This window comes from Rhipicephalus microplus, chromosome 1 (assembly GCF_043290135.1).
Source record: "Rhipicephalus microplus isolate Deutch F79 chromosome 1, USDA_Rmic, whole genome shotgun sequence".
Taxonomy (NCBI): Eukaryota; Metazoa; Arthropoda; class Arachnida; order Ixodida; family Ixodidae; genus Rhipicephalus; species Rhipicephalus microplus.
Window position 1 is genome coordinate 152575960 of NC_134700.1, and position 16375 is coordinate 152592334.

At 48.0% G+C, this 16375-nt stretch overlaps 1 protein-coding gene across 5 annotated transcripts in view; it reads right to left on the minus strand.

Moving 5' to 3' along the window:
• Window positions 1-16375, minus strand: part of Uggt (UDP-glucose-glycoprotein glucosyltransferase) — a 197216-nt gene that overhangs the window by 147937 nt on the left and 32904 nt on the right. For all 5 annotated transcript variants that reach the window (XM_037429943.2, XM_075887497.1, XM_075887499.1 and 2 more), the window contains exon 4: window positions 14848-14978. In XM_037429943.2, coding sequence (XP_037285840.2) covers window positions 14848-14978 — 131 coding nt within the window. The remainder of the gene's footprint in view (window positions 1-14847; window positions 14979-16375) is intronic.

Consider the following 16375-nt stretch of genomic DNA (forward strand, 5'->3'; position numbering starts at 1 on the left):
ACAGCTCGGTCAGCAAAAGGGAAAGGTATTCGCAAATCACCGACGACGACTGTGAACGTAAGCGAATAGCCGATGGATTCAGGCAAACAAAGAAAATGATTCATTCCCTTCACTACCGAACTGTGCTCTCGTCGGCGAGTATCCGTCGCGTAGTTAAAACAGCTAAATATAGTTGAGCAGCATTCCCGAGCTGGATGACATATCCACACAGCACGAGTGGCTCAAGAAAACAGTCGGGCGAGAGAACGATAGAACAGACCGAGAGACACGCTTCTATTGGCAACTGTTAAGGAGCCAGTTTTCCTTACGAAGTCGACAGAAAATGAAGCCAAAGAAGGGGATAATATAGTAGAAGTGTGGTGACTATGGGATAAATAAAAATTGAAGTGGACGGAAAGCAAACAGGTTCCCACCTTTGTTTTACGAGACCCCGCACCCCGGCCACCACCCCAACTTTTAGCGCTAAATCTCTGGCCTTCGAAGATGTACGCATGAACGCGCCCTCATCTACATAAGGGCACTGTGCAGAGTGTGTAGCAACGGACCGATTGATGAACACCAGAGAAGACTGTAAATGCGTAACGAAGCAACCACAGATTAAAGAACAGCGGCTTTCCTGCACATACAAAAACACTATATCTAAGTAAGTATGTTGAATATACCTGGCATCAAGCTGTCACCTATAATACTTCTATCATAACACAAGTGAACGACACTATTCTCGTTTATCAGATGCTGTCTCCCCTCTCCCCCCCCCCCCCCCCCCGTTTTTTTACAAGCCCTCGAAATAACGGCGGCAAAAGCGAGCTCCTGACTGTATATTTGATGCTCCTCACCAACTGCCGCTACGGACAACCCTATAAAGCACGCGACCTGACGGTCGATGAAACGTGCACCCCCCTCCACCGTGCTCATAATTCGCCGCGAAGAGCACATGACCCCTTTCTTTTAGCTCTCTTTCTTTTTTTCGGGGTAAAATAAATTACTACACGCAGAACAACGCAAACGATATGGACGCGCCGTTTTTATTGGGTGATGGGGGAGGGGGGGGGGTGCCTTATTTTGATTTGCAGCTCTCACGAAATACACTTGTTTACTTTTCGCCTTTCGTTTCTATAATATTTCCCTGCACCAACCCATCAATACGACACTGTTTCAAACTTAGGCGGAAGGTCGGACTGCATCGACCTCGTCGCGCCACTGACACACTGCAGACGTGTTTCGTTCCACGGCGTCATGAACTCACAACAGCAGCCAATTTGGCGGCGATGTCGTCCGAGAGATTAAAGAACGAATAAAAACGGTGTTCGAACCGGAGGGGAACACGGCATTATGTGCGGCAGTCGAGCACTCATGCCACTGTAGCTGGGGCAGCGCTTGAGACTACTTCGGAAAAATACATAATACAGAGGAATCACGTAATACACACAATATAGAGCAGTGCTGAATCGTATGCAGCCGCCATACTACGTGAAATGCATAACGAGTAGTTGATTTAAACTTTCCATCCACAAGCGGCTCAGCCATAACGCTCACTAATGCGCCTTCTTCATCATCAGCCACAGCAGCACCCAAGTGCCGAGCTACAGAGGTGCACCCGTTGCCTTATACAAGCGCGCAGTTGGAAAAAACGAACAAGAATTAACGATATATTACCGGAGGTTTTACGTCCCAAAACCACAAGATGATTATGCGGGACTCTGTTAGTGGAGGCCTCCGCAAATTTCGATCGCCTGGTGTTCTTTGACGTGCACAAACATCGAAAATAGTACACATTTCTCTAGCATTTCTCCACCATCCAAATGTGACCGCCGCGGCCATGGTCGAACCTGCGACCTTTGGATTAGCGGCCGATTATCATAACCACTACAGCACTGCGGTGAATAAGATTTAATGAGTACACTGCGCAAGTGTATGATGTATAGTCCTCAAGCGAAACCCGAACGTGTAGCGGCAAGTATTCGCAAAGGCATAGTGCGCACCGTCCAGTCCTCACCGTGGAGAGGCGCGCGCATCCGGTCTGGAGTGGTTCTTAAGAGAAAGGAAGAGAAAAGTGAGCCCCGTTATTGTCTGCTTCAGTGAGCGACACCGCCACAGAGCTCACAAGGGATGGCGGTGAGGAGGGATAAAAGGGTAGAAGTAAAGGTATAGAAAAGAGGAAGAAGAAGCAACAACAAACTGAGGGGATAGGAGAGACAGGAAAGATGGGCACCGCGCATATGCGAGCCTGCCCGCAGTTATCAGTGATAACCGGACGGCGCGCACTATACCGTTGCGAATACCTGCCGCTGTTCGGGTTTCATTTGACGCCGATAGTACACTTACAGCATGTAGTACACAGTTGTCCTTTACGAAATGAGAACTCGCGAGCGCGCGGACAGCGCTCTTCGGCGGCTGCCTGCGCAGCACCATCAATCGACCGCTAAAGAAAGCGCGTCCGCTTTTGGCTACACCGCCGGTTGCAAGACCAAAGCGGAAGGCTAATCTAGGCATGGCTTCCATACAACGGCCATGACTCGTATTTTGTTTGCCAATATACGATATGACGCCAAAAGTGGATATGCTTTCTTCAGTTGGCGGCTGACGGAGCTATAGCTTATGGGCAGCCGCCGCAGAGCGCAGGCGACGCGCTCGCGTGTTCCCTTTCATAAAGGACGACAGTGTACATGTGCGCGCCTGCTAATGCAATTACGTGCAATTTACAATGGGCTGAGAGGCGGCTTTTCCAGTTTTCGTCGAGACAGTGTTGCGTGTTCGACGCAGGCCAGGCGATTTTTTTTTTTCTTCTTGCGTGCCATCGTTTCTATCACTTTAGCGTTCTGCCGACGACGGGTCCTAAACTTGCCCTGTTCTTTCTTTTTCACTGTTGCTTCGTGTCATACACGCAACCAGACGCCGCAGGTGAGCCACGATAACATATGCGGTTAACTAAAAAAAAAAAAAAGACCGCAAACCGCATGCAATGACGAGCTATATAGAACGGCACAGCTGCAGCAGCCAACACAATGGAGTCAGCCGGCTTAACGTTCTGTACGCCGTTACTGAAAATGCATCAGCTGCCGCAAAGCTTCCAAACACAAACGTGGACTAGCCATATAAGCCACGTTACAGGTGCAATCGTGTAAGAGCAGCGCGGCGGTTTTAGTGTACGTGCAAACCTGGTAGACAGCCCCAACGGTATATGAACTGTTAAAGACTCTTCGCTTATAGCAGAGAGATTCACCCAAGTCATATTCATTGCAATACAGAACGCTTCGCCACCTAGCGTAACCTGATTTTACCAAGCGCCCGTAATATGAATATGATATGTTCCCCTTGTTTTGTTCACTATCAGCCTGGAACATCTTCCCACAGTCCAGATAAGACAATATCAATGAACCGGAGAGAGGCATATACGGGGGAATTGAAAAAAAAAAACATGTCCCCGGTCGAAAGGTTAAATAAATGACCTCTTTTCTATTTTGTTTTACACGACATTTTGGTATATCACATGTCTCAGTGACAGCGTGGCACGCGAAAACAGATATTACGCCATATCCATGAAGTGAATGATGGTGAAGGAGCTTGCTACGGAGGTTGAATCTGGTAAACCGTGAGTCCTCCGTACATCCACTCGACCATCATATAAAGACGTGCCCTATCAGAGGCAGCGAAGGTTTTAGAACGTCAAACATCAACAACAACTATTATTATTATTATTATTATTAATATTATTATTATTATTAGAACAAACTTTCATTGCAGCTAGAGTTACTGTATATGCTACCTTGAGCACATACAGTAACTCTATAGTTGCAGCGCCTCGCCCCCTCCCCCCCAATCCACGAAAATCGGCGAATTCGACTCGAAGTCGCAAGCACCCCACGCTTTGGAACGGTGCCAACTGTGGGCGCGCCAACGGACGCCGGTCGCGCCGGTTACGTCTCGCGTTAGCCTCATTGGCCCAGCGTTCCTTCTCATGGCAGAAGAGAGACTTGCGCATTGCGCTCCATTCTGACCCGGTCATTTGCTCCAGAGAGACCGTGGCTATTAGGGCGAAGGCACTGCGCCGTGTCGCCTGTAGGCAGACAGAAATTAGGTGCCTTCTTCCTTTTCCTCATGAACCATTAACAACAACATATTAGGGCGGGATGGATGGACAAGGCTCGAGCATAAGGAGCAAGCTCCTAAAACACTCGGCACCTCGCCTCAGCCAATGGTGCTCAGCTAAAGCCACTCTGTGCTACGTCACGCAGGCCATTCCAGCCTTAACACCAATACAAAATCCAACAGCGCAGAGCGATGCGAGTAGCTACTGGCCAGCTAGCGCTTATAGATCAGCTTAGTCTCATCGACCGGACACGCAGAGCGGCAGCTGCAAGCGGAACCCTGAGCTAAGCCCCCCTCCACACACACCGCAAGCCAACACCTCCGACTACTCGGAGCTTCTCCGCAGAAAATACCCTGTAAACAAATAAATAAATAAGCTTTTCACCCCCATCACCGGCCAGAGTATCCAAAGTGTGACCTTATTCGCAGGTGCGCCGGCCGCATTGTATTAGTACCATGCCTTTTCAATCGTGGGCTTGTCAAAGCTCGGCCGTTTCCGAGATATGGCAACGTGATCTTTTATGAAGGTAACTGGTCACTCCGTGTTGCCACGTTTCACCCTTCCCTGTATAACGAACGCATTACCACCGTTGCAGCTAGTAGCAACAGAAGTGTTGCGCCAGTATAGGCACATGTATGAAGGTCCAAATGCCGGCATAGAGTATTGTTGTAGTTGACGTTGCAGTTTAACACCCGAAAAACTACTGTGTGATTATGAGAGACGCCGCAGTGGATGGCTCCGGAAATTTCGATCACAAGGGATTCACTAACATGCGCCGGGCCTCAAGAGCTTTCGCCTCCATCGAAAATGCGGCCGCCACGACCGGGATTCAATCCCGCGACCTGCGCGTCAGCAGCCGAGTGCCTTAGCCACTAGACCACCATGGCGGCTGACATGAAGGAAGGAAGCAGTTAAGAGAGTGTTGCGCAATGCGAAGGAAAGAGGCTAGTTAGTATACGTCAAGGCACGACAAGCTTCGTTTGGCTCTGACGTTACCGACAAGGTCAAGGCTTCCAGAATTTATTACCAGGCGCTACTTGCCCCTCCAACACAGCCCAGAGAAGTTGTCGCGAAATCACCGATGTTACTTACGCGGTGCAGTTTCTGGAACTTTTTAATGCCAAAATATCATCCCAATGTGATGACGTCACCTTACGACGTCCCAGGTCACCAAAACCAGTGACGTACAAAATGTGACGTCACGCCACGTGAAGTCATCATGGCGAAACAAAACCGGAGAGTGCGCGACCGACTTCAAGGAGAGAAAATGAAGACGGTGCTTCGCAATGTCCCGCGAAGCCGTGTTCCTGGCTCACCCGCACACATCGGTGGAAAGAAAAAATACTTCAAAAACCAAGACGTCACAGTGACAATCAGGTGCTAAGGCTCAAGCGCGAAATTCAAGAAATAAATTTTTCTACTCTAATAATGAATATACGACGGAGAAATTAACGAGAGTGGTCTTTACGGAGCAAACTTTATTAGTCTAAACCAAGCTCATGCGCATTCAACGTGAGCCCGAAAAAGTATGGCCAAGGCACGGTCGATCCAACCATGCAACTAGAGTCCGTGCGCCTGTGTGGCTTTCATTCAAAAGGAACATAATTTATTCCAGAGCCGTAACTAGCGCAAGCGGCCATAGAATGACTGTACCCCGTGACCACAATGAAACACACTTTGCCGCGCTAATACCAATGGGCGGAATAACACCATAACATAACTATACTTTTCGACGTCATGTACAAACGGTATTGAAACGAAATACCATTGTTCAGGTGCTATGAGAGAAATAAAGAGAAAATGAACCGCACACAGATTGCACAATTCAATTCTATTCACCGAAATTAGGAGCCCCGCAGGCGCACGCAGGTTAACACAATTAAAAGATCACCTGCTGCCGGCGGATACATATAGGCTGTGATGCCGCTCTGAACTCGACTTTCAGGAGTGATAGTTTCTTTTTTTTTCACTATGTAGGCTTAACAAAAAACAACCATATGCTGTCTTCTGCAGAAAGGCATGCGTGTAACATTTTCTCAGGCACCGATTAATTTTCAGGCGCGCGATCAAAGATTTCCGTTGCGCCGCCTATAGCTGCTTAGTTACTCGAGTTAGTACTTTTAACGTGGCCTTATGCAATACCCGTCTTCCGCGTAATTTTTTATTTTTTTTTTACGGCGAGAGCTGTTATAAGATCAAAACTCGGGTCACGCAAGGCGCCGTAGTTGTCCGCCGTTGCCGGTGTACGCAACCACTGTCGCACGAAAGAAAAAAAAAAAGAAAACCTAGTTCCAAGGACACAGTGGGGCTCAAACCCGGGTCTGCTGTGAGCCAGCCCAGTATTCCACCACGGAGGCACGCCGATGCTTGGGACTTGTTCGCAAACTTGTCGGCTTGATGTCGGAAAAAGAATCGCGTTAATACGAGTAATAAAGCGTTTTATAACAGCAAAAGAACAACGAAGCGTCACAAAATGCGAATAGCTTTACGAGTGGATCGTCCAAGGCTCCAACCCGTTACAAAAGCTTGTTCGTGATCACCTATTAACTGTGGCGCATACCCACTTCAGGCATGATTCCTCGCTGTCGTGAGCCATTGCATGAACAATTGGCACGAAATTCCTTGCAAGCGTTATGCGTATACACCACGCTTCTCAGATTGATTGATTTGTGGGGTTTAACGACCACGCTTCTCAGAAGAATGACGAATGATAGCATAGCGAATGCCGGCCTACTAACCGGAAATTATTATTATTGTTGCCGTAGTGGGTATACCCAGCACGTGTGCTTGCAGCAGTTGTCCAATGAGTGTTTAGATAAGGCTCTGAAAGGCCGCTCTTCTAGCTTTCGCTGCGACTGCGCTGCGCTTACCGCGCAGGCCTGGCGTTTTTTTTCTTTTTTTTTATAAGGTACAAAACCTCCGCTTTATTAACACTTGCCTACATTATTCGGCATTCCACAGCAATTAAATAGGCTAATAACGCTTACCTAAACAAATAGAGTAGATGTAAAAGCCGCTAAAGCGTTATGAAAGTAAGGGCGCCTTCGATCCATCGCGAATGCGGCTGCGTTACGACCGTGGCGAAATGCAACAGCAGATGTGTGCACTTATAAATTATGGTGCACGGCAAAGAACAGTCCGGAGTCGCCAACGTATATACGACAGACCAAACGCCGTGGTTTTGGCGCGCAAGAACCCCCTAACCACAATTAAGTCGAAAGCCCCCGACGACTCGTCCCGGGGAGTCGCGGACGAGTGATGCAAAAAAATCACCATCATGAGCACATGATATGTCACGACACGACGTCACAGGTCACCAAAGTCCGAAGTCACGATGATGTCGTCACAACGCGTCGTGCGACTCGGACAGAGGTGGTCCGATTACGGAGGCACTGCGGTGCAAAAGCACGTTAGTTGCAGAAGGCTTGTTTGGAGGGCGGCGAGACAGCATCAATACGTCGGCTATGAGAAAAAAAGACGATGCCTCTTGTCTTCGAGTCGTTTTAACTGAATGCATAAAGATACCCTGCAAGTTTTTCTAGAACAAAGGCTTCGGACGACAGCTGTGGTCCCAAGGAAGCTTTAACTCGGTTCAGGGAAATGGGCAAGCGATGTATGCTGTTGACAGCTTGTAAGGGCGTATTAAAGCGGCGCAGCAACTATCTATATATTAATCATCAACGAGTATTGGCTATTTGCCCGGCCGCAACCATGACGTAACTGAGAATTGGAGGAAGCTCTCATAACACCCGGTTATCGTTCTGACGCACTTATGACGCACATAAATTCATCGCTCAGTATGTAAAGTGGCGTCGTTAATCTCGGCAGCCTATAAGCGACCAGACCAAGCCAACCAGTAACCTTGTTCTATTCTAGCGCCACCTCAACGACTAAATCCAGGAAACACCTCAAGTTATAAGCGTCAATTGGCTCAGATCGCGCATGCATACTAAAAAGGATCCGCGATATAATCGATCGCACGATGTGCGAGTACTATATTCCGTCATGCCCGCCGGGCAAGCTCACACCGAATAGGACAAGCGAGTTCATTATTTTTTTTTTTCAATAGTCCGCAGATGCGCATTGTAGCCATTCTTGCTGCGCGGTAGCGGACAAGGGCGATTATCTATTTCTTCCGTGTAATATACCGATGCCTTTATCATATTTACTACGTGAGAATTCCCTCCGAACCCCTGGCCGAATTTCGAAAAAAAAATCTAGTCCCCCCCCTCCCCCCTCCCCAATCATCAGAGAAAAGCCACGCCTCACAACGCAGTTCGTAGGTAAAATCGCGGTGCCCGGAGAGGGCCACGAGTGCGGCGGGAAAGTGAGCGGCGACGAGGGACAGGACGAAGAGGGCGACTCGGAACTGGCTTCTTCCGAGGTGAACTCGGAGCCCTGGTCCGAGCCCGCACAGGAGTAGAATGGTGGTTATGGCATTCGGCTGCTGAGTCGAAGGTAGCGGGTTCGATCTCTGTCGCGGCAGTCCCATTTCGATGAAGGAGAAATGCCAAAGTCCCGTGTGCTGTCAGTGCACTATAAAGATAACATTGGGTGGTCGAAATTTCCCCGAGCCCTCCACTACGGCGTCGTCCCAGACAATTACATTGTTGTTTTGATAAGTCAAACCCCAGACATTATTATTCCAACGCAGTCCAACATAAACTATGAAAAGTGGTTGAACGGAGGAGCCAAAGCGGGAAATGGAATCACGCTGGCCTGACGGCCTCACGTCGTCAACCAGAAAGAACAAAACCTCACAATATTGAACTGCGACATTTAAACTATCGAGTTACTTTCATTCAACACATGGGAAACTTGCGTTTCTGCGAACAGATAGACAAAGAACTTTATTGTTTCTTCCAACGGTGAGATAAACAACAAAAGCGCAAGTACAACGAACGTAGAACTGAAAGCATCGGTGGGACCGCTGACGATCGCATGTAGATGACCGAGGCGACGTGCTTTAGGGTTAGGGTCTTTTTTTTTTTCGTACCAGGTTTCGTGAATATTATGCCACTGTTCAATTTTCGACAAAAATAGTAGTTTCGGAACATGTATAAAATAAACCGCTTCTAGCGTAATTTAGTGTCCCAGCCAATTAGACAACTCTTAATATTCATTCATTGTTGAATACATTTTAACAGACATGTTAGCGTTGACGCGTTCCTGTAGACGTGGGACCCTGGCTCGTTGGGTTAACGCGTGTTCATTCTGTGACTAACCCCACCACGACGCCTAATACTCCGAGCCGCAGGCTGAAGGGTTTACAAAAAAAAAAAAACGAACAAGGCGGATTTGTGTCATGTCATAGAGGAGGCCATGCCTATGTACAGAGGGGTCCACTGTTAAAAGGGAAAACCGGAGCGCGTGTCGTCTGCTCGGCGCCACAGCTGGCCGGCTGGGGCAACTACTTTCGCGCATACCCGGCCGGGCTAGACTGCACCTGCGAAGGTGCAGTCTAGTCCGGCCGTGGCGCAGGAGCAGTGGGCGGCGCTGTTGGCGGCGCTCGTTTGTCGTCTGCTAGAGTTGCGGCCGCCCTCCGGATCGCCGCGAAGCCAGCCGTCCCCGCGCTTTGAAATTTGCCCGCGGGCCACGCTCAGGTGGAAAGCTTTGACAAAGCTGAAAGGAAATTGCATTACATAAAATACTGCCTCATTGATATTTTGCAACATAAAAGAAGCATGACTTATTCTTCGCGGAAGTTCCACCAATAGCGCTCACTGCCCCTGCGCGAAACTAGTTGCCGCAGCCGGCCCGCTGTGGCGCCGAGAAGACGACACACGTTTCGGTGTTCCCTTTAACGGTGGACCCCTCTGTACGTTAGCCCATGCCGCGTATCGATCGGGCAACGGAAACAACATACATCAGTACGACGTAAATTTTCAGTGAACCGAAAGCTGGCGGGCAGTCGTTTGCACCAGAAAACGTTATGGACCGGTCCGACATAACACCGCAGGCGAACGAATTCATGCAGGTTTTACACGTACAGTATAGGCAGACTCGAAAAGCAAACACTTTTTCGGCCCCCAAGCAATCATTACGGCTGTGCGATATCAGAAAAAGCTGGGAAATACCCGCGATTCCACTATCGAAAAATGATGGCTTCGAGTGCGAACAGGATAAAGTCCAACTGGCGTTCGACTCCATTGCGTACGCAAATCATGCGGTTCGGGCCATTTTCGAGAAGCATATATGGTGGACTACATTAGGTCACAATTATGCGTCCAGCTCCCGGAGTAGGCATCGAGTGTTTGTTTGCTCTCGTCAACGATAACCATCGACCAGAACTTAAATCAGTTTCGACACGCTACCCGTCTTGAATGCACACAGAAGCGCAAGGTCACTCGCGAACGACTTCACGGTGCTCAAACAAACAGCGCAATCATGGGCATCTGTCCATCGACTCATCCTATCATTGGCGTTCTCGGCTCGTCATTGGCCTAGAGAAGAAGAATGAGGCGCCGAGCGAGAGAACTGGGATGTATTAGCACTGCGCGCACTTGCCGCCTCGCAGACAGAATAAACGATCGTTCCAGCATCCAAACTTCCTTCATCAGCCAAGCCTAATAAAAAACAATGAAACCAGCAAAGCGCTATAGAGACGGCCAACAGGCATTTATCTATGCGTACAGGGAAGCAGTTACGCAATACCAAAAGTGCACACCAGAACGCCTAATGGCCCCAAATGCCTACGCGTAGAGGTAGCGCACACGTATGGAGAACAATCTGCTTAAAAAAGACGCGCGGCACAGCTGTGTCCTCAGCTAACTTTCACGAAAGTTTCAAGACGTCAGTAAATCCGTCTTTTTTTTTTCCTTCACGAGAAGGCCCCCGCAAAGCGCGTGCACACGTTACTCAGACATGTCGCGCACGTCATCGATTTGTTACTGTTGACACAACGGGCGAAGCCGTCGCTCTCGTGCACGAACGCATTGGTCGCGCGTGGACAGAATCGCCGGTGGTGCGCACAGGTTTCACGGGACGCCGATGGCCTTGACAAGATCTCGTCTTGAGAAAACGACACGTGCTGTATACCTCCGCACACCACACGAGGAGAGCGTTGCTTGCACTGCAGCCATTATACGGAAATATGCATGGCAGCCGCATAATGTGTTATTATATGCGTGACATATTTATAAGCGCACTTTCTCTGGAATTTTTCCGCATTTTTACGGAAAGTAAATATAAGATCAGTAACGCGGAAGCCATAACACATATGAGTTTAAACTTTCGGGCACCACCTAAGCACCCCCCCCCCCCCCCCCAGTTCCCAGGAGCCCCTTCCTGTTCTACCGATAATAAATCACCAAAATAGGTGCTTTTCAAGCCCTTCAATCAGTTCCCACCTCTCCCTCCCCTCCTTCTACAAAAATATTCCTGGCAACAGACCTACCTAAAAAAATTATTATAGCGACAAATGCACTGCAGCTTAGTTTATCATAATAAACAGGCATTTATTGATCGATTGTTTGATTGACACAAGCCAGGAACTTCAACTGTGTAAAATATCCAAACATTCAATCACTCTGTGATTATTCTTTTTGCACGTGTTCCAATTCTGGCACAATTTGAGGCCAAAACAGACGCATTGAGGCGATGAATTTCAGAGCGATTATTCGTGCACGCTCTGAAAAATGAAAATTCTTTAGTTTTTTTTTTTTTACATCACAACCCCGATTTCGATGATGCTTTTGGGTGCTCGACATTCACCAGCAGTCCGATGCGGTGTACCATGGCTTCCCCACATTTCCTGTCACAAAAAAATCAGTCCAAAGGGATAACGGCCCCATCCCCTACATTTAATTTATTTCTGTGTAGCATCCTCGTTGGAACACCTTCACGGGGAATTGAACTCCCAGTGTCATATTTGGCAGCACAGCCCCATTCATTGAGCCAACTCTGTTATCATAATAGTCTTTAAGGAGAGATGCGGGTTGAAAAACCGCGATCTTTTCCGAAAAAGTTGATTTTGTGTTTTCTTTTGTTTTATATTCCTCCAAGTCTTCTCCTTAATATAAGAAAAAAATTAAAGCTGAGAATCAACTAGAAGTTATCGAAAAATACAATTGAAGCACTCGCGGTGGCTCGTGAAAGTGCGAAATCACCCAATTTTCGCGCACGTGGCACTTCGCTCTACGGCATCGCCGGCTCATGAAATTTCGCGGGCACGTAGGCCCAACCCTCTTCTCCCAGAGCCCACTATGGCAGAGCGGCAATCACGCTAAAGATACAACAAAAAAAATCGTTTCGCCGCAGCATTCTAGCGTGGCGAGTGGGCCTTCGAATTCACGTGGTATGATCGGAGCCCTGCCATTGGTTGCGAGCATTCCGCCACGCAGTCGGCTGCGAGCGCTTTTAAGTGTGAATACACCTCATAAGCGACCCCAAACCATCTACCGCCGTCGGCGGCGTCCGCAGTCCTCTCTATCTTTAAAAGAAAGAGGACTTGGCGGGCCGCAGCGCGACGCTCTACCGAATAAGCCACGGACGCGACGCTGATATCGGCGCCTTATACCCCCTCCCCCTTCGCTCGCTCCTCCGCTCTCCTCGCTCGCTGCAGCTGCGCGCGCGCCCCTCTCTCTCGCGCGCCCGCCTTCTCTCTCAGTCTCCCGTCGAGAGCGGGTCGTGAGGGGGAGTAAAGTTAAAATCCGTTGGCATTCGCCAGTGAGTTAACGTAAACTCCCCCGTGTGATTAAATTGCGATTCCCAGGAACCATTAGACCATAAAGGCACCATAGTGTGATTAATAAATATAATAGTGCGAATTAATAAATACCCCTCATAGCATCACCGCGTGTATTCGCACTTAACCATGTTCACCCTCGGGGAAATGCTTGGGAGTTTTTTTTCGTTCTCCTGCTTTTGACGAGACATCGACGAACACAACCGCCAGAGTTACTATTTCCGCGCCACGGTTACCAGCGAGAAACGCTACTTTTGTTCACGGGTGTTCATTACGCGGCACCAGTACGAGGGAAGGCGCCCCAAAGGCACGCAGCGAGCGCCGGCGAGAAGTTCGTCTGCTGCTAGGCTTAGCCGCGGCAGCAGCGACGCACCCGATTTGGATAAGCAGCAAATACAAAGTGACAGTGCAGTGTGCGCACATGGAGATCAGGTGGCACCAGGCATTTCTGCTTTGTTAGCTTTTTTGTACACACGCTGTCTCTTTGCCCTATGACTCTTCTCATGAGACATATATGAAAATAAAAAAAAATTGGCTGCATATCAACAGAGTGAATGATGGAGAGTGGGGCGATGCATTCGTCCGTCCATTCGTTCTTGCTTCCGTCCGTCCATGCATTCGTCTTTGCGACCGTCCATGCGTCCACCCGACCGTCCATGCGTCCACCCGCCCGTCCGTGCGTGCGTCTGTTTGTGCGTCCGTTCCTGCGTTCGTCCATGCATCCGCCCCAGCGTCCATTCATGGGTCCATCCATGCATCTGTCTGTGTGTCCGTTCGTCCATCTATTCAACACCCCAAGTACCACCATCTCGCATCTTTTCATCATATATTCCCCATATAGAAGCACTGCCATCCAGCTAACACTCTAAGGACTAAACAAGAGGTGGCACACGCACACTTTTTTACGGCTCGCGCTTCGGGTCTACTTCCCACCTTTAACCACCTCGAGTTCATGGTATATACTAGTTCACTGTATTTATGGCACTGCGGCCCAACACTTGCTAAACCTTTCTAAAACCAAGGAGGTTACGCCCAGCGAGTATAACGTTGCAACCCTTTCTTGTCAAATAGGGCTCAATGTACATGCCAATGGCTGATAATGGGGATCGCAGCATGCGCGTTAACTAAAAGCGGAATGCTTTTGTCTCTCATTCCCCATTAGCAGCCATTGGCATGTACAATGAGCACTATCTTTTATTGCTCAACAACGCAGAGAAGAAATCTCTCACCAGCACCACCTTGGAGGTCAAAATGTTATACTTGTTACGCACTACAACAATGGCTACGAGGGACGAACGGGTGCCTCTATAAAGAGCTTCGCTCCTAAAAAGCCGTGCCACAATGGTCATTCCTTCGCTGGCCTCTGCAAATTTATTTAATGGCATTTAGCCAACATCGCCTATCTTGATTGCCAAGATCTTAGCTGTAAACATGTCTCAGCCAGCTTAATAATGTATAGAGATACTTCATGAAAATTTTTTTCGCTACCTTTACTGAATTGTGCAAGATTGCATACACAATTCGTCATACAAGTATGTCTCAGATGTCATAGGTCATGCTACACTTTGCAAGTATCATTCGTAGTGCACCTGTCATGACACTCATATCACACATGTAATTCAAGCTGTATGTTGTGCATGTATGTCATTCATGTCCGATCATGATACCAGCATGCTGTCACTCATGTCACGCAGCTGATACGGAGCATGTGATTCGTTTCGTACAATGCTATGTATCATGTATTCATCGCGCATGCTTGTAGTTCATATCACATCTCACTGAACCCGCACAAAATATAAGCTGCCTTTAATGCATCTAATCTGATTGCAGGATAGTAGACCTTTGCACAACTGTGTCTAACCATGAAAAGCCTGCAGTGAGTGTGGCAACAACTTGTATCGGTGCCACTCACACCCCTGCCAATGCGCAAACAGGCAAAACAGAGTAATAGCATCATCACATTATCCCAGCTCTGCTCTGGCAGAATCCCAGGGGTCTTACGAGTAGTTCCGCATGAAAAAAAAACTTGAAGAATGTCTCCAATGACTTTCATAGAGTGTAGTTATCCTACCTGCTGGAAGGTCTCAACGGCTGGCGAGTGGGCTCGCAGGGACAGCGACAGCTTCAGCAGTGCGAGCTTGGCTGGCGACAGGTGCTTGGTGGCCACGTCAAGCACAGTCTCATACTGCACCTTGGGCGTGCCTGCACAATAACAAGGCGAACAGACACGCAACTCTGAGGATGCTTTCTGCTCAAATATGAAGTGCATACATAGTCAGTGAAAAGAAATAACTCAAACATCGATATAACGAACCTGAATATAATGAAATATCGGTAAATGAAAAAGTAAATGAAAAATAGTCTTGCAATAGTGTTGAGAATATATCTATATAACAATTTTCGGATATAACAAACTTCATTTTGTATAAGATGCAACTTTGAGTGTATGCACAATTATATTCATTGACAGGCGTGCAGCACGACATGTGAGCATGCCCAAAAGATAAGGTATTCCCTCTTACTATTCATGCCTACTTAGAGATGCCATAACATGAAGCTTTTTTCTTTTGTCACCCTTTCCTGCATTGCACTTCAAAAAGAGAGTGATGTGAAGAGCATTTTTGAGAGGGGCCAGCATATAGAGTAACTATTGTAGCTCACTTGCCCAAGGCTGAAAAAAGAGACTAAACAGAAGCGAAAGATTGACTTTTTGTAAATATTTGCCGAGAAAGGTTTTGGCAGAGCTTGCACTGATCCTTTTCTTGTCGTCCACGGTGCTGTGAGATGACAGGTTGCAGTTTCTCAGTGGCCGCATGGGCTTCTGGCCATCATGACCTCAGCCCCCCCTCCTCTTTTAACATAATTGAGCAAGCAAAAGTGTATGAAACGCAGTAAAAGAGTCAAAATCCTAGCAAGTGAGGCGAGTGGAAAAATGGCCATCACTCACGAACCCACTTAAACCACAGCATAGTTATTGTGGTTTGTTTTTTTCTTCTTGTTGTTCCTGTTGCAGATCTTTCATTTCAGCTCACAGTGCAAGACTCGTTCAACTAAAGGGCCAATGTGCTACCCCTTCAACAACATCTTCCGTGATATCCCTGTACTATAGGTAACTTAAACTGTTTAGCAGTGTACAAACTAAAGGAGCCACAGCCCGGAGCATATTTTTTTCAATAAGGCATATTTTGTGTTTGTCAGGACCACCTTGTCAAGGAAGAAACTTTTTCCTAAAAAGCTCATTCCCAGTTGAACCTTTCCTTACTCCAGCTGCGATGGCCTAGTTCAGCTCTCCATCTTCCTGTGACCTTTTCAGCTTGCTTTGAAGAGAGCAAATTGAAGCACAGAGACGTGCTATGCATTGCCAACAAAGACATCCAGAACAAATAAATGTGGTGAAGCCCTTTGCATCGCAGACAAAGAACAATATTATCTACGTGTCACTTCACATGAGGAGTAGCGTCTTTTATAATATAGCATTACGGAGCTGCGCACAAGCATAAAGATGTGTGGGCATACAACAAAACAAGCAATACCTGGCACCAATGCAGAGATTGGCAACGCAAACACCCCTAAAGTCCTGCGCAACCCACTTATAGATA